This window comes from Scleropages formosus, chromosome 14 (assembly GCF_900964775.1).
Source record: "Scleropages formosus chromosome 14, fSclFor1.1, whole genome shotgun sequence".
In the NCBI taxonomy this organism is placed as follows: domain Eukaryota; kingdom Metazoa; phylum Chordata; class Actinopteri; order Osteoglossiformes; family Osteoglossidae; genus Scleropages; species Scleropages formosus.
The window spans coordinates 22,138,132-22,164,102 of record NC_041819.1 but is presented as its reverse complement, the minus strand read 5'-3'; the positions used below and the strand labels follow the sequence as shown (position 1 = coordinate 22,164,102).

The 25,971-nt window shown below is 45.1% G+C and overlaps 1 protein-coding gene across 1 annotated transcript in view; it reads right to left on the bottom strand.

The window, feature by feature from the left end:
* Window positions 1-787: 787 nt before the first annotated feature.
* LOC108928907 (G protein-activated inward rectifier potassium channel 1-like) overlaps window positions 788-25,971 on the bottom strand; it is a 28,417-nt gene continuing 3,233 nt past the window's right edge. The window contains exon 3 of the mRNA XM_029257990.1: window positions 788-1,416. Coding sequence (XP_029113823.1) covers window positions 788-1,416 — 629 coding nt within the window. The remainder of the gene's footprint in view (window positions 1,417-25,971) is intronic.

Here is a 25,971-nt window from a genome sequence, read left to right as displayed (position 1 = left end):
TTATGTGCCATAAATTGTGATTGCTCCTTATTTCTTTTGGATGCAAATCAGGAGAGCCACTGTCAAGCGACAGCTTTTCACCAAATCTAAAAAATAGATTTCATAATCTTCACTCGAAATAAATTTTGAACCCCTGTATATTTAATCGCTAAAACACAGGTCCAGAGAGTGAAAATAAATCAAGGTCATCTAGTTAATGCTAAGCGTCTGGTTCCAATACCTCGGTCTAACTAATTCAATAAATGTAGCATGCATCCAAAGAAAACATCTCAAAAATCACAGCTCGACATTAAATAAAGTGACCGACGCAAATCAAAAGCTACGCGCCATTCCCCGCGGCATTCATGCTGACAATAGTCTCCCCCTCGTGAAAATCTTCCGTCTCGATGGAACAGTTAAGACTATTTACTGTTACTATATTCTGCAAGATGATTTCTGTACATGTACCTATATTTAAATGCCATGCCAAAAACAACAGAAAGAAATGGTGCTTTACATGCGATAAGTGACACGTACGTGCGGCTTGATGCCTATTGTAGAACAACCCGAAAAGTGTCTTGAGACCATGTATCAAAGCATCATATACTTACACCTGGGAGTGCATGTAATACTAAATTCCGTTACCCTACTTTATATAGAGTATACTGTATGTTTACATATTTTATATATATATTTATATATGTGCATATGAAAAGTTCTTAAATATAAGAATTTAGTCCTTAGCAAATTACAAAGTTGTGGGAAAATGAGAAGATGTTCCGGGGACCGTTACGCTCATCGCAGTTCTCTACGTAAAGCGGTCCGAGTTCATCTTCCTGAGTTTTGGGGGGAGGTGTCCGTCCATGCGTCCCCCGACCCCCACTCCGACCACTCCCCCTCCTCCCCCGGCCAGTTTCTGCAGCTTTGGCGGCAAGTCCGCCACGGATTGGCTGATGGGCTCGGCGATGGGCCGCGCCACCCTGCCGGCGGCTGGCCGCTCCTCGGAGACGCCGGGCACGGAGCTGATGCGCTGCAACTTGACGGGCAGCTCACCCAAGCTGTAGGTCATCTCCGAGGCAGTGGAGCTCATGCGCAGTAGCTTCCGCGGCAGTCCCTCGCGCCCCGTCATCCGCTGCAGCTTAGAGGGCAGCTTGGTGGTGCTCTCCGTGGCTGCGTCGGCCAGCGTCTCCAGGCCGTCCAGAGAGGTGTCCCGTTCGCCGCTGTTGCTCAGGGAGGGTGCTGTCAGCGGGGAGGAGAGCAACAAGGCCTCCTCCTGCTCCTTTACGCTGTAGGGGGGCGTGGGAACCTCAAAGGTGGCGTGGAACTGGGAGTAGTCCACCTTGAAGAAACCCTCCTCCAGGGAAATGACCGGGAAGAAGCGGTGACCCCAGAGGACCTCGTCCTCCGTGTAGGACGTCCGCGCCTGGCAAGTCATACCTGAAGAATGACAAAGGCCGAAGGTCAATGTGGCCTGACAACACCATCTTCTGTTCAGCCCCAGCACCGAAAGTCTGCTTCTTCACCAAACCAACTGGAACCAGCATCATGAACCTTTTTCCATAGCATTTGACCGTAATAAGCTGTGAACTGGGAAATTGTACCAATCCAAAATGTTTGCTGAAGAACAGACCGACAATGCCACCCCAAAACCAAGGAAGAGGCTTATAACATTCACTATGCGAGTATAACTTCATCATACTGATACATGCTCGATTAATACCAAATTATAATTACTAATCAATTAATAACTTTGTTGTAGAAAATTCCAGAAGACAGGCGGAACCTCCTTATACTTACGATATTCAAATGTTGATGTCTTCAGCTCCTCTGCTGGGTCACGGTATGAAGTAGGATTGACACCCAGCACCCATATTGATGTCTCCTGAAGAGGCCTCATTTACATATTTCAACATTTGTTTTGCGCCTGCTCACCTGGAATGTCAACGCTTCAAACTCCGGCACGGCCCCCGTACAGTCCACATGCCAACTGGAACAGCACAACGTGAACACTAGTGTGTGTGTGTGTGCTGTTATCTTCATGTTATGGATACATATTTCAGAAAAATGCCTCCACCAGTTTCGTAAATCCTGAAAGCAGTCCTTTTGGCAGTGTCCCATGGCAAAATAGCTTTTTTTGACCAAAAATGGTGAGTTTTTCTTTTTCCTAAATCATCCTTCACTTTTTTTTATTGCTATCAAGAAGTCATTAAGAATGCGCTGCATTAAACAAAGTAAATATGAGGTCCCCACAATGATGCATATTAACTAAGGCCATTAAAATGAGATATATGTATGTCACGTCAGCTATCAAAATACAGAACACTGTCATACCAGAGAAGTTTGTGTCAAAACGAAACTCAAGCCAAACTGCTATTCATCATACGTAGCTTTCCAATATGCATTTACATTCTATATTCATCTATGTAATTTCCACTGTGGCAGAAACAATTTAATTCCAGAGGCAAGTTTTTTTATACTACCATTCCAGTTAAGTATTTGTCAGTAAAAAAAAGAACAGAATTATTGTGCCCAGGCCTGAAGGTCTTGTACAATCGGGTTTATTTATTTATTTTTTTTACATTAGCTCGGGTCGGTTCCTCCAAAAGATACATGTTTATTTTAAGCATATAAAATTCACAAATAATAAACAAGGTTTAAATGTCTCCTCACCCAAAGTGTCCGTGCGGTAAATCTAATGATTGGAAATGATAAAATAGGGGACTGCGTAATAGGAACGGAGAGCAGATTTGCTCTCGGAGGCTGTGGGGTGAGCTATCAGAGCCCAACAGATGTTTATGTTTTTTAATACGCGGTTCCAGTGCGGTGATAAGGAAGGTACGAGTAAGGACGTCCTGATCTGTTTGGCCGCTTTGGAAACGCACGATACTGTCTGGAACCCGCTTCCTTCGTTGCCAGGCGATACTCGCTGAATCAGCCTCCCTATTCTACTCTTCTTCTAAAGTCGATAAATATTTGGCCATGTGACCATCTCAGACTCGCTGGGGTGGAACGGGATGACGAAGAGTCACCGAGGGTTACAAAGTGCAATCCTCTTATAGCTCAGGCTGCCCGTAGCAGTGCAGTCCCTTTGTGGAGACGTGGCGTTCGCATGATTCCTCTCTTTTCACGGCTCAATGGAGGGAAGGCGAACAGGGAACGCGTCTTTGTATGCCCTCGTGGCGAGGCGCCAGGGCTTTTAATTGGAATGGGTTTAACACCAAATCTCTTCACCTCCGTGGAGCCCATCACCCGCCGCTGACGCAATGCTCTCGAAGCACTGGGAGGTTGGAGTCACAACTTCAGTGACCAGTTCTGGGGCTGACCATCGAAGGCCCATGCAGGAAACCAGCCAGAAGGATTCGGAACACCTTTCTTCCATCAACCCATCAAAACGAGTCTTTTTAAAGTGTGAAGTCCAGTGACAAAACTTTTCGAATCTCACAGAGACAAATCTCCTTTTGATTCTCCTTGCTCGTCTTTCCTCTTGACCACGACTTCGACCCCGGCTCTCCTCTTTGATCATAATATCGATCTTGGCTCTGTGCTTTGATCACAAACTCAACATTGGCTCCGACCTATGACCACGGCATCGGCTCCTACCCCGTTTTTGTCCTCTTCTGCATCCGAATCTCCCGAGTCCCGTTCTGTGCGTTCACATCCCAGCCTCCTCATGACCCGCTTCTGCTCCTGGTACACGTTAACCCACTTCACTAAATAAACTTCGCACTTGGGTTCACATCATTACCGCTCATGGTGTCAACATGACACTTGGGTTTGTTGGCCTGCCGCCCAACAGATCAACGAACTCACGCTCCTGAAAACAGCCCAGCACAGATCCAGCTGTAGAAATGGTTAAACATTTTTTAAAAAGTCTATGTAGGTCGTCCTGGAGATCACAGTACGCTGGGCTAAAAATAAATAAATAAATAAAGTGGAAAGGAGGGAAAAAAATGCTGCTAATGGGAAGAATTCGGTCCCAGCTGCGGCAAATGCATATCCATTTGGCTTTGTTTTGCCCTACCTTTCTATTTTCGCCCTCCAATTTTGCTTGACATTTCAGACGACTTCCTTCCCTTCCAACGCTGCTGTCTGGTCTCTTGCTGCTGAAACGCTCGAGACATTCATTTTGAAGAGTGAAGGGATGGTCCACTAAAATGCCAGATGTGTTCCCCAACAAAAATGCCCCAAAAAAACATGCCCATCATGAATTGTTTAAATTTGTTAGGAGCGGAAGGTTGTCTTCTCTACTCTTTCGGGGGAGGTCAGTGCTCTCAGATGTAAAAATTGCGCTACACAAGGAATTAAATCGATGTGACTGCCAGGCTATTTATATGACGCTCCATAAATGGAAAGTGGGGTGAAACGGATGAGGATTTTACCTTGGCGAGCTATGAAAGATCATTCGTTTCTCAGTATAGATTCACCACATAGGTTAAAATCGATACCATCTTCATTCTAGCATCTGGTAAACTGAACAATGAATCCATTGAGGGAAAAAAATATTAAAATACAGTAACAGAACAGAGGGAGACTGAAGAAATAACACTGAATTAAGTGTTTTAAATTCCAGCATTCGTTTCTATAATTATTACACAATTTAATCAATTAAATTCAAAACCGAAAATTACTTTTAGATGTATGGAACAATCTTAATTTTCCAAATATGTAGCTATGAAACAATTCCATTGCTTTAGAAAATTTTTCTTCACACATCAGCCTGATAACAGATTTTGCAGCTCATCTAATAAACTCTGTCCCAGAAGTTTGGTTTTGGCTTCTTAGGAATACAAGTTTCCACTTTGGTTACAGGTGCTTCTGCAACCAGTATTGAAAACCGTGTGTCTTACTAATAATATCAGTCTTTGTCTCGTTTATGAAATAACGGCTGAGAGTGCTGCTTTGAAGCAGTGATTTATTGAGTGCAGTAACACTTTTGGTTGTTCTCATATTCCAAGTAAGTTTTCCAATGAATCCCTGCTGTTTTCTGCAGAGGCTTGGGTTGAAATGTAGGGTGAGATATTTTCCATCATCTGCACCCATTCTCCCCCAACCTGAGGAAAGCGCCTTTGTACTATGGTCACCGAGGTTACACTTCCGATGCGACACACAGAGCTTCCTGTGGTACGGCGCACGCCATCCTAAAAAGGCAGTAATTAACTTTTCTAGATATAAATATCAAACAACTCAATTACCTCCATGCTAACAGGCAGTAATAGATAATGTAATTATGTTACACAATGAAATGGAAAATATTAGAAGGTGAATGTGATGTCCCAGAGCATTGTTTACCATCTATTTCTGTTTTTTTTTGTATGTTCCAGTGAAGCTTATTCTGCTCCCATTACAAACAGCCCTTCCTGATGGCATCTTTTATGCAACAGTGACAGAGCATGAATGTCCTGCCGAAACCCAGGCTTCCGTTTTTGTCCTTTCTAGTGGACATGTGTTTTTTTCCCAGGAGAGAACATTATACGTCCTGTAAAAATAATGCAAATGTGTTTGGGCGGCTGGGCAGCTTGCTAGAAATCCTAGACATGTATCCAAAAACCTCTTTTCCTGGATCTCAGGAAGCTACGGAGTAATACTATGATATTTTATTTAGAAAAAAACGACAAACAATGGCTCAGTCTAAATTTGTTCCGAGAAGTTCAATGTTGCTCAAAGAATGGATTTGTTTATATCGAATATGCCAAGATGCTTCAGATCAAATATGGAAACGCCGGACACAGACTAATATCAAATTCAGTTGTGATAAATTTCTACTACGGCTACTCTGGAAACCTCATTTCAGAATGCATTGATATTTCCCAGTGTGATTAATGTTCCTGATTCTGTTAGAAGGGAAACCTTCAGAAAAGCCCGAACCGCAAAGCATATTCAGATTTCTCAGTTTCGTATAATCAAGAACAAGCAATAAAATGCAGAAGACTCGGAGTAATAAGAAATGCTCCCATATTTACGACACCGGTTCAAAATCCGAGCGGCCTACCGAAAAACGTGCAATAAGATAATCACAAGTAGTCATTTTCTTCCCTGTCTTCGCTGCGATTCACCCGGGTCATCAAGTCCGTACGGTGTCTGGTCTGTGGTGCGGAAGGAAATACACCAGAACAGATAATTCTTTGTTCTGCTGAATAGGTAATATACTGTAATGCGAACAGCAGTGTCCACAGCATGTTTTGCTGGTTATCTGAGCGATCTGAAAAACCGCCACTGACAGGATTTTACATTATACTGCATTATTTATTGCCCTGTCAGAGTCCTTCTTCCAGGCAACACACTGCTTATAATTTAGCATTTATACTAAATATACAGCTGGCAGTTTCAAATAGCCGTTTAGTTAAACAACTGAATATGCTTAATTGAGCACAGGCTTTCCAGAAGTCCAGATGGGTGATGCTAATGATCCACTCCGGAGAAAGGTTAACTGCATGAATCCAGTAAAAAAAGAAAAAAAAGAGAGAAAAATTGCTGTATATATAAATAAAATTTAAAAACTAAGTGGGCTTGAGTTGTATAAAAGCATTTGCTTAGCAAATTATTAATAACTTTGCTACGCTACTCGGGCGGCCCATGTGCGCGAAGGGCATAACGTCCATTAAAGTTCCTGGGATCTGAACCTGTAACCCTCGCGCTGGAGCCCCGATCCCAAACCGCCACGTGTACCTGTATGCCAAACAAACCAGGTGCTGAGCTCCATGCTCGATTCTCTTCCGTCCTGTCGGTTCAGGTTCCTCACGAGATCCCGGAAGGCCGATCCCCTCCCCCGGCGTGAAGCCGAAGGCCGATCCACGCGCAGAGAAGCGCCGCGGAGCCTCGAACTCGCAGCATTCGCATCACGTCGCATCGCATTTCAGGACTCACTTTGCGCGAATAAATTAAACCTTGTTGCGCAAACGAACGAGGGGAAATGTAATCAACCGCTGTAATAAACTGTTGTCATTAGAGTAAAAAACTGAAATTACTGGTGCGCTGTCAGTGTTCCGATGCAGGCTTATATAATCACCGAAAGTCATACCTGACTGGAAGTGTGTGTTTCTATGGGAACCAAATCTATCTGCTCCAACATACAAACCTAGCCTATATCGAGGCCGCGGCCACTTTCGAACAACGCCGAGCGGACAAAGCGGCGTCAACGGCGAAGCCCAGATTAGCACTCCCACGTGCGATCGGAACGGCCTGGTAGACGTAACTTTGTGCCCCCGGTGTTTACGGCACAGACTGTTTAATTATGATGTCGATGGGGTCCTCTGCCAAAAACTCTTGGCGTACAAATGTCTGCGGCAGCGTCAGGTCTCGTCCTCTTTGTCTCGGGCCTCCTCGTCCCGCCCCGCCGCAAGAAAAGCTACATTATTATTTGCATTATTTATATTCCAACCGAATGCTTTTATTCCAAACATATTTATTTAAACACCCTGCTATGAGTCATGATGTACTACTGAAACTTTGTTACAACACAGCAGTGCTTGGTGGAATCTAATTCTGCTGCAGTGCCAATGCTCTGACATGTATAACGTAGTACGCTACATTGATATGTATAAAATCAGTAAATAGAAAATAGACACACACACACACACACACACACACACACACGCTGTCTGAAGCTACTTCTCCCAAGCAGGGTTGCAGCGAACCGGAGCCCAACCCGGCAACACAGGGCACAAGGCTGGAGGGGGAGGGGACACCCCTAGGATGGGACGCCAGTCCACCGCAGGGCACCTCAAGCAGGACTCGAACCCCAGACCCACCAGAGAGCAGGACTCGGCCAAACCCACTGCACCACTGCGCCCCTATGATAAATAATATCAAGTATAAAATAATCCATCCATTCATTTTCAATAACCGTTCGCCTTGATCAGGGTCACGGCAGTCTGGAGCCTTTCCCAGAATCACTGGGCACAAACATCCTGGATGGGACACCAGTTCATCTCAGGATAAAGTATAAAATGAATACTTGTGGAATATAGTATTGGTACAACACCCGTTCATTGATGCAGATATTTCCCCAATGAGCTCATTGTGCACAAATGGCCGGTGGATGCAAGGTTAGCGCCTCTCTTGGCCACACTGCAGCAGGTCTGCAACGGGATTTCCTCCTGAGATCACCTTGTCACGAGTCCACATCCGGTGAGAAGTGATCCAGAGCTGGGTCGTTTCAGAGGAACCAAACATACGGCCGGGAGTCAGCTGAGACCAGTGGTTCCCTACAGCTCAGAAGCACCAGGCTGGTCGGTGGTAAAGCAATTAAATGAGCAGGAAACAAGGTGAAATTTTAACAGCACCGTAGGCCACCTGACCCTGCTCTCACCTGACATTTCCATTGAAACACACACTTCTCCAACAGTTATGACCAGTGGACCTCAGGAAACACTGCTTGATTGGAAAGGACGAAATGAATGTTTTGGCCCTGATGTGGCAGAACAAACTCCCTCAGTCTCTCGGAGCTGCTGAATCCCTCATGTCTTCTGGACCCTATATTTCCCTTCAGAGCTCCTCAAACCTTTGTAAGTTAGTGCCTCACCAGCTGCTGCTCTCCCCCCACCCATTTCCCTATTGCTATGTCACTTCTATACTGAAATATGTGCTGTGACAGCAGAGGACGTGACAAGTTGTGCTTCAATAATCGTGTGTATGTAAAAACACTGCGTGTTGTTGTGTGCGCTTTCGTTTACTCTGAATTGACCATCGTTTTTGAGAAAAAGTCTTTGCCAAATGAATAAATATTAATCTCCTTGATGTCTATTGTTGGAAGGGACATCAGCACTTACAAAGACTGGGGGGGTCAGTTTTTCTCCAGAGTCTCTTGCCTGGAACATGTCCTGCCCCGATGATATAAAAATATGCTGCCACTGCCCACATGCAGGGGATCTCTGGGGACTGCAAGTTCCATCACAGTTACTGCAGGGTTAAAAACCTCAGGAGTACTTCCTGGTGGTCCTGCAGGTATTTCTGTAAGCTTAGTGGTGTTTTGAGGGTCTCTGAACCTGGCGTTAGTCATGGGGAGATACAGCCACAATGAGGCTTGGAGGGAACCTGGAGCCGGAGCTCACCGCTGGCTGCTTCGCGTTCCGGTTGTACTGATGTTTTCACCACCACAGTGGATCCACCCTGGTACTGTACTTTCTATCCATGTTTCTCACAGTTACAGCCAAATAGGATATGGGAATGCAACACTAAACTCAAATAATGAGATGAAGGTTGTCAAACTTTAGATACATCCTGCAAAAATCGGATTCCCTCGAAAAGATTGTGACACATTGGAAAGCTGATGACGGTAAAAGAAGAAAAGGATGACCAGCAACTACATGGATGGACTAAGTCCGTTCAACAACGGATGTGCCTGTTTTAATGGCACGGACACAAGTGGAGGTCAAAAGTTTCAAGAGACCCTATGTATCTGAGCGCTAAGAGTTGACATTGACATTGACTTGATGGCACTCAATGGCGATGCTGTCAAGAATCAACATCTTGTGCTGACAGAGAAGGACACAATAGGTTCCTGTTGCTGGGATAAGGATGACAAAGGTCCACCGATGTATGGCAACAAAACAAGTTTGGACACACAGGCACACACACACACACACACACACACAAAACACTGAGGCTGTTAGGACATTCTTCTTGATGGTACTGACAGAGCCCCCAGGCAAATGCAAAATTCCGTATTCTGTGTTACACGCGTGAAATCAAGCACTGACCACGGACAACTAAGCCCCCAGGATGCTTCAGCCTGATGAAGGGCAGTCCACGTGATGAGTACGGGGCCTTCAGGTCCATCGAGTGACCTCTACGCAAGCAGTTCCAGGTTAGAGCATTGGACGGTCTTGTCAAACGGGGTAAAGGGTGCGAGGACACTGGGGTCCATTTGAGTGCCTGACAATCACCTTCACGTTCCTGGTTCTCGCTCCACATACAGCTTCTTGATGAGACGATGACATAAAAGTGAAAAGTTCAAATGTCCTTCATTGGACAAACTGGTCATGACTTATGTAATAACTTGGGTCTTCAGATCTTTGACAGATGGGCAGCCTAGTTTTCAAGAGGGACAAACTTGTAAATTCCAACTTAAGAAAAATTAATTAATTCATTAACTATAACTGCTTGTCCAATGCAGGGTAATGGTGGTTCAGAGCCCATCCCAGAAGCATAGGATGTGAGGCAGAGTACACCCTAGACGGGACACCAGTCCATCACAGGGCAAATCACACACTCATTCACTAACACACACATGCAAGGGGAAGAGTCACCAGGTTATCTGAAAACACATGTCTCTGGACTGTGGGAGGAAACCAGAGCACCCGATGGAAAGAAATGCAAACACATGGAGAGCATCCAATGGAGAAGTGAATGGTGATTGAACCCCCATGCAAATCCACCACCCAAGAACTGTGAGGCTCTGCTGCGTCACCGTAGAAAAGAGTACTTCTGACACACTCCTCACAAACATAACTGGACTCCAGTGTGGGGCGACCATCTCGCTGAGTTTGGACACAGTCTGTATGCAAATGGATGAAAAGCCCATGCCAGTCAGTAAAGGGTTGCAACGGGTCTGGTCTGTAACAAATAATCATTGTGATGCAAGTGAGATAAAAAAGAAAATTCCGGAAAAATCACGCAAGGCACAAAAAAGAGAAAGAAAAAAAACTAGATCTAAACACGAGCTCCAGCTAAAAGACTGAATACGAGTCACACTGAAATGCACGTTTACAATCTGACATCTTTTATGGTTAAATAAGCTGAAAACTAAAAACCAAAGAACTAAAAAGTACTCCAACAGAAGTGTTTCCACAATAACGGAAAAAAAAAAAGGATTTCATTTAGCAATTTTGCTTTAAAACTGACAGTTTGCAGACAATTTATATCTCGGTGACAATTTATATCCCAGTTTCTATGGTGACCATTATCAAGACAAAAGAAAAATATAGTATGGCTTTCAGCGCCCTGCTCGTCAGCACGATTCTGCAGAGAAAAGAAATTCCACGAACTGCACGTGTCATTAATGTGCAACAAATTCACTTATTGATACTCCTGGAATCCTCTGTCTGCATTGTTTGAATAAACATTTCGTGCAATGGGAGATGCAGAGGTAGTGGGTTGGTAACAGAGAGGGAGAGAGCGTTCTGTTGAGAGAAATGATGCAGAAACACACTTGTGTGGGTGGAATGCTGTGGGTGGGGCGAGCAAGGGGGGTGTGGGGGGGTGCGCTCATAGCCCCCAAAGCAAGGATATTAACGCAACGCTGGATTCAGACAGAGCAGGGGCAACGTGTGCGGGGTATTGTTTCATTGTCATGCTTCAGTGTGGATTAGACGGCGTAGTCAGTATGCAAACTGCAAAGAGAACAGGCGAAGCCTGGATGAGGGCAGCCGGGAAGCCTCTTGCAACTCGGCGGCGACACGAACTCATATAAACATGCCTCTGGAAGACAAGGTGCCCGCTGCCATTGTTATCATGCAACTGAGAGCCACCCTTGTTTTGGAACAGCAGATGTTTCGGTGACTTTTAGTTTACTGAGCAAGGCCGCAGATCCCGTTCCCAAAAGTTCTAATGATTACGAAATATACAGATGGACCCCGGCTTACGATGGGGTTACGTTCCGATAAACCCATCGTAAGTCGAAAATATCGTAAGTCGAAATTGCATTTAACACACCTAACCTACCAAACTCCATCGCTTCTTATCCTTTGAGATGGTCGAGATCGTCGATCGCGAAAGTCCAAGTTCACGTGCGATGGCCATTATAGGCTTGCTGTCTTCATCCTGGGCAATTATCTTGAGTTTCTCCTCAAGAGTAATCGTCTTCCTCTTCTTCTTCTCACCAGCAGCAGGAGACTCAGGTGGGTGTTTCATACACATGATGGAGGCCAAAATACAACGTAGATACAGGGGGGTATCCAAAAAAACTCTGGCAACACACAACATTGTAGAGTATCGGTTGTATACAGTAGCGACCGTGTGGCAGACTGGGAGATGCGGATCGCTGCCGCTGCCCAACATCGCGAGAAAGTATCGTACCGTATATTGCTTGCCTGCGAGAAAATAAAAATTCAAAGTACGACTTTTACCGAACACGTATTGCTAGCGCACCATCGTAAAGTCAAAAAATCGTAAGCCGAACCATCGTAAGTCGAGGAGCATCTGTATGTCAGCTATTACGTAAAAAGCCACTGCTGTAATGTCATTTGGACGCTGGCGATGGATCGGCCATACCCTGCTAAAGCCAGCTTCAAACACTACAAGAAGAGCCCTCACGTGGAACCCCCAAGGCAAGAGGAAGCGAGGCCGGCCGAAAAACACGTGGTGACGCCACCTGGATGCAGAAACCAAGAGGATGGGCCACACCTGGGGAAAACTGGAAAAATTGGGCCAGGACAGAGATGCCTGGAGAGCCCTTGTTGACGGCCTATGCCCCAAGAGGAGTAGTAGGCATAAGTAAGTAAGTAATGTCATTTGAAGTCTAGCAGTACATCAAGAATCGACTGCCTATGAAACAAGGTGAAGTTATTAAAAGAAGAGCAAACCATGGAATAACTAACCGTTCTCATCTATATTTATGTCTGTGCTACAACCCAGGAGTGTCGCACCTCCATTGCTGTTGTGGCATCGTGGAGATGGAAAGTATAGAGGCAGCACAGGCTTCCGGTGCAGCGGAACACGTGACCTTCCCACGAACCATCCACCTTCTCGGCACCTGCGTGATCACCTCAGGTATATCAAGTCACGTAGGCTCACCCCAGGTATGGGTGATGGGGGGGGAGCAGCCCATTAACACCTCCATCATCACCCCCAACAGCTCCATAACACAGTCAAATGAACTTGCTGTACTTGTGAACTTGTTATCTAGAGTTCTTGTTGCTCGTTCAACTCCTAGAACTTTAGTAAAAATGGAAGAACTTCAGAAAAAATGGGGAAAACATAAAGGGGTGGAGAAAAACAACAAAAACATCATATTTACATTTATTCATTTAGCTGATGCTTTTCTCCAAAGTGTTAAGGTGCTTGTAATTATTTTGTATTACAATTACCCAGTTATACAGCTGTGCCTTGTGTTGCCGGTTAGGCTCTGGTTCACCGCTACCCTGCTCGGGAGAGGCGGTTTCAGACTCTGTGTGTGTGTACAGCTGGGTAATTTTTTTTTTTTTTTTTTACAGGAGCAATTCAGGGTAAGGGTACTGCAGCTGGAGGTGGGAATCAATCCCGCGACCTTCAGATCCAAAGCCAATAGTTGGAACCACCATGCTACAGCCGTCCCCAAAATTGTTGTGAAATTGTTGATGCTGTAAGAGTCCAGTGATAAATAGACTGAGATGAAAAAGCTAAAGTTTAAACATATTCCACTGTTATACAAGTAGGGGGTTGCTTTGATTTGTATTAACATCCAAACACCCCACACAGAATGAAAAGATGTTAAAATCTGAAACAATTATTCCAAAGGCAGCTGCAAAGGTGAGTCATATTAGGTTGGGATATAAAAGAGGTCTAACAATTAACACTTTGACATGAGTTTTCAGAGCAATATGAGTCAACTAACAAAGAAGCTGCCATTTGGAAACCACTTGTGTCATGGTGTCACAACGGAAGGAAGTCGTTGGACCCAAGCGTGGAGCGTCGGGGTTCAAAAGGGGAATCCAAAAACCGTGGTCGCAAGACAAGTCGAGGGTCGCCGATGTACAAACGTTACCGGAGGGACAATCCGAAAGCCGTAATCCCTGAGACAAGCAGGAGTTCGTGGAAGCCGTGAGGTCCAGAGAGAGAAGGGAAAGGAGACGGGAGAACAGGGTTGAGGACGGGTGGAAACAGGAAAGGTAAGGATTCAAGGAGCACACTAGAGCGATGACCAAAGGCTGAACAAGGTTCCGCGTTTGAATGTGCTCCGAACCACCCTTTTATTCGGTCGCTCCCTGATCTGCTGCAGGTGATCCTCAATGCGCCAAGGAGGGCGTGACAACTTGTTTCCAAGGTCAAAGCACAAAGACCGACATCAACATCTTTCACCCTGCTTCCTACAGCCAGATGGGTTCATGCTCGGAGAAACCCAAGTGGTGCCTTCAAATCACAATACCTGTTGCCAACTATCAAACACGGCTGGGGGCTCCCTAGTGGTACAGGCAGATCCCGTGTGGGATTCGTTGGGCTCGATGATTTCTCCACACGGACTATGATGGCCAAGAAATAGGGGGAGAACCAGGTGCACCCTATAGCGCAGAAAATGTTCCCATGTGACGTTCCTCTATTCCAGAATGACAATGCCCTCACACAAACCGCTAAACAAATTCAAGACCTTCCATGGCCTCCCCTTGAAGAATGGTGAAATAACCCACTGGACACACTTCATGACTTTTATGAAAACATTCCAAGAAGGACTGAAGGTATTCGAAAGGCAAAAAATGGCCCTAATCCTTCTTAGGTACTTGATGTGAATATATTGTTAGATGCTTGTTATTGTGTCTCCCCTGTAAATATATGTATGTACTACAGAACATGAAGTGTGCAATAAACAATATGACGCAGAAATATCTCGTGAAGGTTCCCATGACGATGGGCTTTTCGGTGTAAACCGGAGAACGGTTTCTTCTCAGCAAATCCATTTTCTGTTAAATCCACAAAACCTTGCCCAGCGAAACACTTTCGAGGGTACGTTCGGCTATCCTCCCTGCCCTCCTCTTCTTTACCCCTTTGGAATGCAGCAGACCTCATAAAGCGTGTTGAATTAAATTTCTAAAGGGAAAAAAACAGAACCTCTGCATTTATCTGGATCCGTAGCGCCATTTGTGTATGTGTTTTTTTTAAATAATATTCATATTTGTTATGCACTGTCAAACATAATGTGGGAGAAAAAACACTTTCCAAATATAGCGCTGCTAAAATGGAAATAAAACTATGCAAATCCCATCCAATTTTCATCCCAGTTCCAGTGATTCACTGTTCTGTGAGAGTAAGTATAGATTTCGCCCTGTCACACCCACTCTGTGTGCAAGATTGGCCTGGTGAGTGTTATTAGAAACCTTGTCAAGAGTGTGTCCCCTCTACCATCACTACGAGGAATGCCCCTCGCATACCCTGTAAAGGATTTTAATTACAAGTTCCGTGATCGGTGCCTTTTAAAGAACCGGTTCCTGGAACCGATAATTGTACGCAAATAAAGCTGCTTATAATGAGGTAGTCAATGGAGAGGTCGATGGACGAGTTCGTCTCCGTGCTGTGCCAGGCGAGGGGGATGGAGACGATCGCTGACTTTGCCCCATCACTAGGCATTGGCTCTGTGCCGCTTCAGTGCCCCCTGGGCAGCCTGCAGTGGTGGGGGCTGCGATAGGCACAGCAGCGACCGCACCCGGGTGCGTTGCTCTAGACGACATTGCAGACACACACCAGTGCGCCAACTCCCCTTCTCCGCCCCCCCGCGAGAGCAGGACCGCGAAGACCCCCCGCCTCGGCAAGCGCTGCATTGTGAGGAGCGGGCTGGCCGTGAAACCAGCAGGGCTCCTTTCAGGGATTCAGAACGCCCTCCTCAGCAAGCGACTATCCGAGAGCAACAGGGCTTACTGTGAAAAGGCGCCTGACAAACACACAGGAGCGATTCTCTTTCGCCGGTGCAGCACAAACCGCCGAAGCATCTTCAGCCTTCCGAGGGGCTTCGTCGCCACGCTAATACAGCAAACGCCTTCAAAGCCGAGTGAATCTTCTTCTCCGTGGACGGGTTTAGACAGAATCCACACAAGACCCTGCAGCTCTGCCCTCTCCGCACATCCTTTGCCGCGATGACGCAAATTCAAGTGTGTTGCTTTTTGCCTTGTCTATTCATGCTATTCGTATAGACAGCCCCATCCTTTAATACTCAGTAACCCCCCCAGCCTCCAGTACCGCAGTACCAAACCAGCCTGAGTTGATGCCTACAGAACTTGCCTCCCAGACCACCGGGTCACGGCACCACTTCCGCTGCCTAGTCTAGGGACGTCTCCCTCAATCACATCTCGTCTCGCCTCTTGCTCTTGTCTAGGGTGGGCGTCCCCTGCCCAGCCCTCCAATCCCAGGATATGGTGCCAAGTGCCCGGACCCAGGGGGTCAAACAGCCCGTCGTGTACTCTGTGAATTTTATAACTGTTGGTACATCCCAACGGGAATTTTTTCTGTCTTCTCGCACTAACATCAACAGTGATGCAGCTCGGCTTTCCCCAAGCCAATTAAATCAGCCTCTTTAATCAAACTTATATGAGTTGTATAGAAGGGGTGGGAGACCCTCCTCCTCAAGGGCTGTCTTCTGTGCTGGTTTCTACCTTACCTCACTCTTTCTTGATTAATTCAAGTAATTATCTTGCTAATGAGTCACCTCTCATGGTGTGTCAAATGTAAATCTGGCATTATCCATAGTATCTCCCATGGTGGCCTAATGGACTGGGTACCGATCTTCCTAAGCTACAGGTTCTGAGTTTGAGGTAGAAATAAAATCTTTATAGCACAGAGAGAATCTTTACAGTCTCTCAGCTTAGTCTTTGGAACAGGTTTAGTTGAAAAAGACACAGAAGGTAGTGTCGTGATTAGTGGTGCCACCTCCCACTCAAAGAACACAGGTTTGAGTCCAACCTCTGGCTGTAATACCCTTGAGCAAGGTGTTTATCCTAAAAATTGCTCCAGCAAAACATAAATAACTTACCCAACAGTATAACTGGGTAAATCATTGCAATCCAAATACAGGTGGTCCCCGATTTACGATGGGGTTACGTTCTGCGAAACCCATCATAAATTGAAAATATCGTAAGTCAAAAATGCATTTAATACGCCTAATACATACCTCTGCGGATCGCTATCGCTGCCCAGCATAAAAAAAGTAGTAAAAAGGAGAAAGTATCGCTTGTCGGGGAAAAAAAATCCAAATTTAAAGTCGTCTAGCTCACCATCGTAAAGTGGAAAAAAAATCGCAGTCGAACCATCGTAAATCGGGGACCACCTGTAAATATAAATGTATCTTCTGTAAAGCGTGCTGTAATTTGCCCCTCCGAGGCAATATAGTTAAAATTTCCACAAAAAATGCCATCAGAAGCAGCAAGACTTCATTTTTCAGAATGGCAAGGCGCCCTAATAGTAAGGGAAACATTGGGAATACTGTACGGAGCTGCCACAGACGTCAACAGAGTCTGAATATGAAAAAAAGTTGCACCATCGCTTCTGATTAATATGATCTGAAAACTCACCGAGGAGGTTTTCTCAGCACAGATTAAGCCTGGCGCTGGACTACATTGCACTGTCAGTAGGGATTCTCCGTTGAAAATCCTCTTTCGTCTAGGATGAGCCTTAATCTGTGCCCGGAAAATCAGCCCCACGTAATATTACCGCACGTGTCTAATAATTGACTGCTCCTCTGGATGTGTTCTTTGTCACAGACCGTCGCCTGTGTCACTATTGACAATGATTTATTATCATCTTCCACGGGCATTGGGGGGAATCCCTAGAGAGGCACAATTACAGCCTTTAACCTCTGAATCGGCTCTCTTTATCTAGACAATGTAATGGCTTCACGCCGTAGATGGGGTCGCTCAGTTATTTTGAGCTTCTGTTGGGCGACTCGTGCAATGGAGAATTCGTGGGAGGTTTCCAGACATTTTCCTCACACGCTCCCCCACACCGCTGGAAACCCTTTGCTTAGACACATACAGACAGTCCAGGTTAGGAGCTCATTCTCGCTTTGATGGCCGAGCATTTCAGATGAGTCTGAACAAGTCCAGGCGGCTGGTGGACTCCCCGTATTCCAGGACAGAAAGGAATTATGACGCTGCATATTTCAGTTTAGGCCAACTGACCTTTAAATTACAATATGGTCAGGTTTTTCTTAGCTTGAATTTTTCAGTGGTCTGGGATTGGGGGGTTTTCACTCAACCCAACCTCAGCATTATGTGACCCAGAGTTCTATTCCCATCACCGTCCAACTTCAGGGAAATTCAACTTGCAGACACTGATGATGCTACCCCTGGCAATGAACAAACTGGCCCAGAACACAGAATGCTAAAGATATCACTCATTACGCTTTAATAATAGCACAGATCACCTATAGTTCATGGAGCTACTAAACTGGGCTGTGCTGCCTGGATAGAAATTTCTTCTGCCATCCTTAAAGTTAGCTAGAAAAGAGGACAAAGACAAGCATGCCTTGCGCCGAAAAGACCCTAACACCTCTTTGCACTTCCCTGCAGCTCCGCTAAACACCGAAGATATTGAGCGAACCTCTTCAATGGATTTTGGCTGACCTAACCTGAACCCAAAAACTTCCCAGAGGAGGAGTGAGCTTATTATGAGAGGCAAGGTGACTTTCACACCTCTGCCTGAATTCAAACAAAGTAATAAATCAGACATTGTTAATTAGCCACATCCGTCATTAATCAACACAGCACTATTCACATCTACCTGATGCTTCACTCCAAAGCAACTGAAACACTGTTAATTGACTTACACCAATTTTCTCATCTACATTCATACAGTTAGCTGATGTTTTTCACCAAAGCAAATTACAATTAGTTATCCATTTACGCAGCTGGGTAATTTTTACTCTGTCAGTTCTGGATTAAGTACATTGCGCAAGGGTACTACAGCAGGAGGGGGGATTTGAACCCAGGCCCTTTGAGTCAAAGGCAGCAGGTCCAAGCACTCGGCTTACTTTGTTTCTTTCACACTTTAATGAAAGCATAGCTTTTAGTACAATGTAATGGGAAAATGTGCTACAGGATGGACTGTGGTTGAACTATTCCGAGTCTTTAATCCGTTTCACATTTTACTTTGGCATATAAATGTAGTGGTATAGTATATCACGGTTTAATTCACAAAAGTGTGCCATCAGTGTTTCATTTTCAGGAAGTTTTTAGATGGGGAGAAGAAGAAAAATTTCCCAAGAGGGATCGAGACTGTTGGCAGAACTCTGCACCGTCCAGCTCCATGCTGGTTCGAAGCAACACGGCACCGACCGCACGTTCCTGCAAACTTCTCCTTCCGACAGGACTCACATGGGTCAGTCCATTTCGAATGCCCTCATTAGAAAACAACATTAAAAAGTTAATTGGTTTGGGGAATTCTGCTTTGTTGCACTAAAGTTTTGTTGTGCTGATATAATAAATCCAAGGCAACGGTCCATAAAAGAGCTACTTAGCTCAAATTTCCATTGACTTGACTATAAACATCAGAAGGAAAGTCCTCCTATGAGTACACATTTAACATGTCTTTTAACTCTGGTTTTCCCTCTCAATAGCTAATATATACTTTTAAATTAGACCCATTTGTAACCTATAAGGAGACACAGGGATGTCAATATACGACCCGTTTGAAAAGATGATTGCACGACATTACCACATGTAATTGAGATTATGAGAATATTTTTGGTGGGAGAGGGCAAGAATGGCAACTTTAATGCTTTCAGTTGCGTGTTGCAGATTTATATTCTATATTCTGTATTCTATATTCTACAGATATATGCTTTCAGTCTCGTGTTGCAGGATTATATAAACAAGTTTCATTCTGAACCGCATACGATACCCATACAATACCGGTCGCACAGGTCTGGGTTCAGATATGAGGATAAAACTGTGCAACCACAAAGTTAATCTCTGAGCTCTGAGACACCTGAGCAATACCTGTCAACAAATTGACCCAAACTCGACAGAAAGAAAAAGTCAATTTCAGAGGCCTCAAAGCATAACTTTTACTATCCATAGAGTTTCAGTAAAGCTTGGACAAAATTCTCAAGTGCAGGGATGTGACTCTGTATACAAAAGTTCGACTAGTTCAAGCCATGGTCTTCTCAGTCATGTCATGCGGATGCGAGAGTTGGAAAGTCAAGAGGATGGACAGGAAGAAAACTGACACCCTTGAACTATGGTACTAGCGAGGAATCCTGCGTTTACCTGGACGGCCCAGAAAACAAATGCGTGGGTGTTGCAGCAGATCAAACCAAAGATGTCATTGGAAGCTCAGACGACGCGGCTTCAACTCTCTGACTTCGGACACATCACGCGGACAGGACACTCAATGGAAAGGGACATCATGCTGGGCAAAGTGGAAGGTCAACGCAGAAGAGGAAGGCATACTATGTGCTGGATCGACACAATCGCTACAGCCATGGATGGCCCACTTTCAAGTCTTAGCCGGTTGGAGGAAGACAGGACACTTTTCAGGACAACTATTCATAGAGTCTCCATGAGTCGATATCGACTCGACGGCACCTAACATCAAGAAGGGATAGGTGGGCCCCGATTTACGACGCTTCGACTTACGATTTTTTTGACTTTACGATGGTGAGCTGGCGATAGACATTCAGTAGAAACCGTACTTCGAATTTTGAATTTTGATTTTTTTTCCTGGGCAAGCAATATGCGGAGCGACACTCTTTCGCCATGCTGGGCAGCGGCAGCGATCCTCATCTCCCAGTCTGTCACGCAGAGGTGGGAATTAAAGGCATTTTTGACTTATGATGGGTTTCGCAGAACGTAACCCCATCATAAGTCAGGGACCACCTGCATAACAATACTTTCCATAAATATAGTTTTAAATGTAGGGCTGCCATGGAACGGAGTTTTACAAGGCAACACAACTCGGAATTACGCAGCGGTATCAGAGGAAAACCGTGTTTTTCTTAAGGATCTCTGGGCCTAATGAACGAGAAACTCGCCGAGAAAACAGACACGCTATTATTTATTTATCACGTGAGAATGTAATAGCAGACATGAGCTAATGAAACAAGGTTAAGACAAACAAACTGTTTCCCCCCCTCCCTTCTTCTCCTGTCGGCTGTTCTCACAAATCCTTCACACGCGTGTGATTCACACTTATGTCGATGTATGTTCCAGCGCACACAAGAACACAAATAGCACTTATAAAAATCAGTCGGAATGCAGAGCCGCCCACACAGGTCTATCCGTAAAGCACGCACGATGGCACACACACACACACACACACACACACACACACACACACAGGCACAACAAGTGGAAAATTGTGCCTTCCACCGAATCCCAGTGAATCATGAAAAATTGGCAGGAAGCTGAAACGGAGGGAGAGAACCCGAGCGTCACCGAAAAAGAGAACGTCGGAAGATGGGGACATGCTCACCTAGCTATCAACCAGAGGGTCTTAACTGTTTCTAGGCCACAAACCCCTTTAAGAATCTGATGAAAACAAGGGCCCATCCTAGAAAAATGTTGATAAACTGGAGAAAATGTTGCACTGAAAATTATCGTCAACAGAATCGCATTAAAGATAGTAATAGCATGGTATTGTTTTTATTTTTTCCACTTTTGTTCGCTTAGTGTCATTTCTAAACGAAGCCTGCACTTCACAGACACCCTGAAACCCATCCTCAGCCCCACGTTGTAGACCCCGTAGAGCGCAACACTTATTGTCTATAGTAAATCAGACTGCAGGCCATTGTGCATCCTCTCTCTGTGGCCAGACACATGGAAATACGGAGGATAAAATTACATGCGTCCCCAACCCGTGTCCTCCAAGCACGCAGAACGGCGAGCCCGAAAGGGTTCTGTTAAATATAGCTACAGTCGAACATGAGGCATGAGCCTAACATAGGCGTCTGTTCATATTGGCCACTGAAAGAGGCGATTAGCCTGCTTATCTAACTTTTCCACCTCATTAAAAAACACAGAGATGATTTCAGATGACAGTGACTCATTTTCTGGACCACTCTGATTCCACCGCCGGGGTAACCAGTACACAGGTAACGAGTGTTATTGTTATCATTTAGTTTTACAGTTGAAAATGTTTGACTAATTAATAGCTTAAAGAATGCGTTCACTGTAAACTGTAAATCTGTTTAGCTTTTTGTAATCAATGCCCATGCGGTATGTCTTAATGAATATGAATATGAACTCTGCTGAATGGGAACTCAAGAAGGCTATTACCTTCGGAAAATAAAGTTCTTCAACACAATGCCGTTTAATAGAGATTAACAATAGAAGATTTCATTCCAAAGCTTTCCTATTAAAACAATGCCTTGCACCAACATTGCTTGCAAAAAGACAAAGCTCTGACACACACACACACACACACACACAGAGTAAACAATTAAAATTACTACCATTAAACACCATGCCTTCAGTAACTAAAACGTCTAAATAGCTTGGAGTTCATAGAAACAGAAATTTAGGCACACCTGCATGAATAATTGATAAGTCTGAAATGGAAAAAACTATCCCCTTATTACAGGTACATGTCACTTTAAAAAACATCACAAAATTAATAACCCACATCTGGAGTTAAACAGCCCAAAATAAGGTTCTGAAGCAAACTTCAAAGATTCTGTAAATAAAGTGTGTGGTTGTTGCTAAACAGCAAAGGGGTTGAGGCTGTGAAAGCAACTTGGGGGGTTATTTAGTTCCTGCTGCAGCCTGATGTAATCTTTTTTGACATTCCTGCATGCACACTAAAACTGAATGACATGGACATGAAGATGAACATGAAGTCTGAACAGTAACCAAAAAAGGATATATATAAAAGCAAAGGATAAATTCAAATCCAAAGAATGAACATGAATCCAAAGCATGAACATGAACACGAACCAATAGGATGAACATGAACCCAAAGAATGAACATGAAGGCAAATCAAGAACACAAACTCAAAAGGGTAGACATGACCCAAAAGAATACCATCCATCCATCCATCCATCCATCCATCCATCCATCCATCCATCCATTTTCTTGACCTCTTGTCCTTCTAGGGTCACGGTGGCAATAGGCAGAGCAGAGAAGCCCAGACATCCCTGTCCCTCGCAACTTCCTCCAGCTCAACCTGGGGGATCCCCAGCCGATCCCAGGCCACCTGGGAGATACAATCTATACAGTGGGTCCTGGCCTGACCTCAGGGTCTCATCCCAGTTGGCCATGCCTGGTGCAAAGTGTACTTGGTACCGAAAGAATATACATGACCCAAAAGAAGGACATAACCCAAAGCATGAACATGAACCGTAAGAATGAATATGAATCCAAAGCAAGAACACGAACCCAATGAGTAGGCAAGACCCGTAAGGACACACATGAACCCAAATCTAAATGCAAATCTAAGACCAGAACTCAATAGAAATGTCCCACAAACCCTCTTCTTTCAACGCACCAGCAAACACATCCCACATGAAAGGAGAAGTGCCTCTGGTAAGTAGAAGAATCTATTCTGGGATTCGGCGAAGGTCCAGCTGGTGCGACCGAAACCGGAAGGTTTGATTGGAGAAGTCATGAAGGCCACGAACCCTTGGAGACAACATCATTTGTCTTTGTGATTGAAAGCGCTTCTTGCGTCTCAAATCACACTCTGGGTAACCCCAGTCGTGGCGCCCTCCCAAAGCTCATTTCACACTAATGCATGAATACATTCCCAGGCGCCTTTGAAAAGTAAACGAAGAAGTACGACTAAATTTCTCAAGTGCAATATATTATGCAAATGAGAGAATATTAGGGGTTGGCAGCACTCTCCCACCGTGAGAATAATTTCCTCCGAGCAGAACTCCAGCGGCTGTGCCGCAAACCACTTGAGTTTGATGTAAGATGGGGAAAAGCGTGTCGGTTTTGCGCCCGTTTGTTTGCCTCTTTCCTCTCTTTGCGCGCCCAACAGGCCTGGCGCTGCCAATTTCACAGGAAGATTAAACAAGGATTTAAGTAAGAAATTACAGGTTAGTTGCCCGTAATTAGTGTGCCGGTTGTGCTGGAAAGCTGCAGTGCAATTGCTAGTAATTGAACATCTGTAAAGTTGGCAAGAAAATGATTGCAATTTTCTGTCTGTGATTTGACACAGATGGATCGGCCTGCTTATTGTGTCGGCCTAAATTTTCCAACGAAGAGGCTTCTCGAGGCGTTCTCCCTGCCGCTTTCTAAATGTGGGCTTTGAAAGAGCTGCATGTATCCGTCGCTCAGCTTCTGCTAGAGTTACACTCTAATATTACCGCGATTGTCAAATCTCAGTTAGCCAGATGTGCCTCTTTGTCATTTCAGTCGGACCTGACTTTGGGTTCTTCCGCTTATTGCTTTCTAAATATACATGCTAAGAAGACAAAAATATTGTGTTTCTGTTGATACATGAATATCTCTCATGGTGGGTTTCAGTTTTAACAAGCACTCTGTGGCCTGCCAGTGCACATATTAAAATATCTGCTTTAAACTTTTTAGTGAAACCATTTTCCTAGCAGCTACCGCACCCATAAACTTAAAGGTTTTCTTTTTCCGACCATGACGAAATCGGAAAGTGTCATACCATGCTCCCCGTCAACCAAGTGTTCCTGAAGTCAATGATTGTGAAACTGCTACGACTGGTGCGTGCACATCCTTCCTTCCATCCATCCATCCATCCATCCATCCAATCAATCACCCAACCAACCAATCAATCAGTCAGTCAGTCAGTCAGTTAGTCAATCAGTATAGACATACATCAGCCAATTAACTAAATTACTATAAAATTAATTTGTCCTCATCAAACATGTATGTTTTTAGAGCAGTAAATTAACTGGCCTGATTTAGATGTTTCCTCAAATCACTGCAAATCTGGGGACGAAAAGCTTAATGTTATTATGAAACCGTTATTAAGCATTCGCGGCTTAAAACAAAGTCATCCCTGAAGTGCCGTGAATAATTACCGCTTTCCGTTACATCGCGTTACGTTATGCCAGCGTAACAGTGCCAATCATAAGACTTTGTACTGTATCTATTCCCATGCAGTGGACACAGATTTTAAGTGCTCAGCGTTGAGATCTTAAACGAGCACGGTGGGGGAAAAAAAAGGTTGCCATGGAAACAGAGTTACAATAGTCAAGACTGAAAGTATCCAGGGACTGAGACTGTTGATCAGATTTACCGATACATTGTTTTCGTATTAGTGGGCCCTGTATTCCACTTAGTTCTGCAGCCAAAGCTTTCGTTTTCACCGAATTCCGTGGCAGTTTTTACAGTGCAGTCAAACCCAGTGGGTGGGTGGGCTCATCCCTTTAATGTACACTTTATCCATCCCTCTTCTCTTTCTTCACTGCTACACATTCAACCCAAATATGTACTTCTGAAAATTAAAGAAAAATTAAGATCAGCCCCATTTCACATGATAAGGACACTGAGATTACTGTGAAAAATAAACGTGAGGTACCTGACCTTAGAGTAAAAAAGAGTAAAAAAACAGGTAAATGTCCATCCTCCTATCTTTATCAATAAAGACTCTGGGCTGTGAGGCGAACCAGGAAGAATGAAGTGTAATTTGGGCTATACCTAGTGCTCAAGTGCAGTTTACCCCAGGACACTCATAGAGTAAGGGCATCAGTTCTCCTGTAACAGCATGTGTCTGGAAACCAGAGCAGCCCCAAGAAGCGCAGGTGGAGATGGGAACGGATTTCTAGCCTGCGAACCGGAAGCCGTGGAGCTTTCCCTCTAAACCACCTTGCTGCCCCACCCTGCCGTCCCAGCATGACCGCAAACTCAGGTCGCACCCCTGAGCTCTTCACAGGTGACGAGGTGACGTCTCAGACTCCACTCCACGTCTCACGTGGCGCTCAGCCGGCCGCCCGTCTCCCAGCCCGCATCTCACGCAACTTATGTAATATAACAGCCTCGGCCTTTGACATTCAGCGGCCAAAAAAAGAGGCACATCTTCTGCCGGCACCAGTCCTAACCGTCATTTATGAGATCTGCTGCGGCGTTATCGGCTCGGCGGTGCCAGGCAACCCCCCTGCGCTTCATCCAGCTTCAGCGGTGCAGCGTAACCGTGGGACCGAGTCCTCGGGGCTTCACCCAGTGCGGCCAATTCTCTGCTGCATTTACCTAATGTATGCATCCCAGCTCAAACCGCATCTCCTCCGCGGCGGCATACGAGCGCGCGCACACACACACACACACACACACACACACACACACACACACACACACACACACACACACACACACACACACACATGCGTACACACCACTGATTAGATGCCGTTAGCCAAAGATGCGGAGCTGAGCAGCTTTAGCACATCTGAGAGAAACACCCTGCAA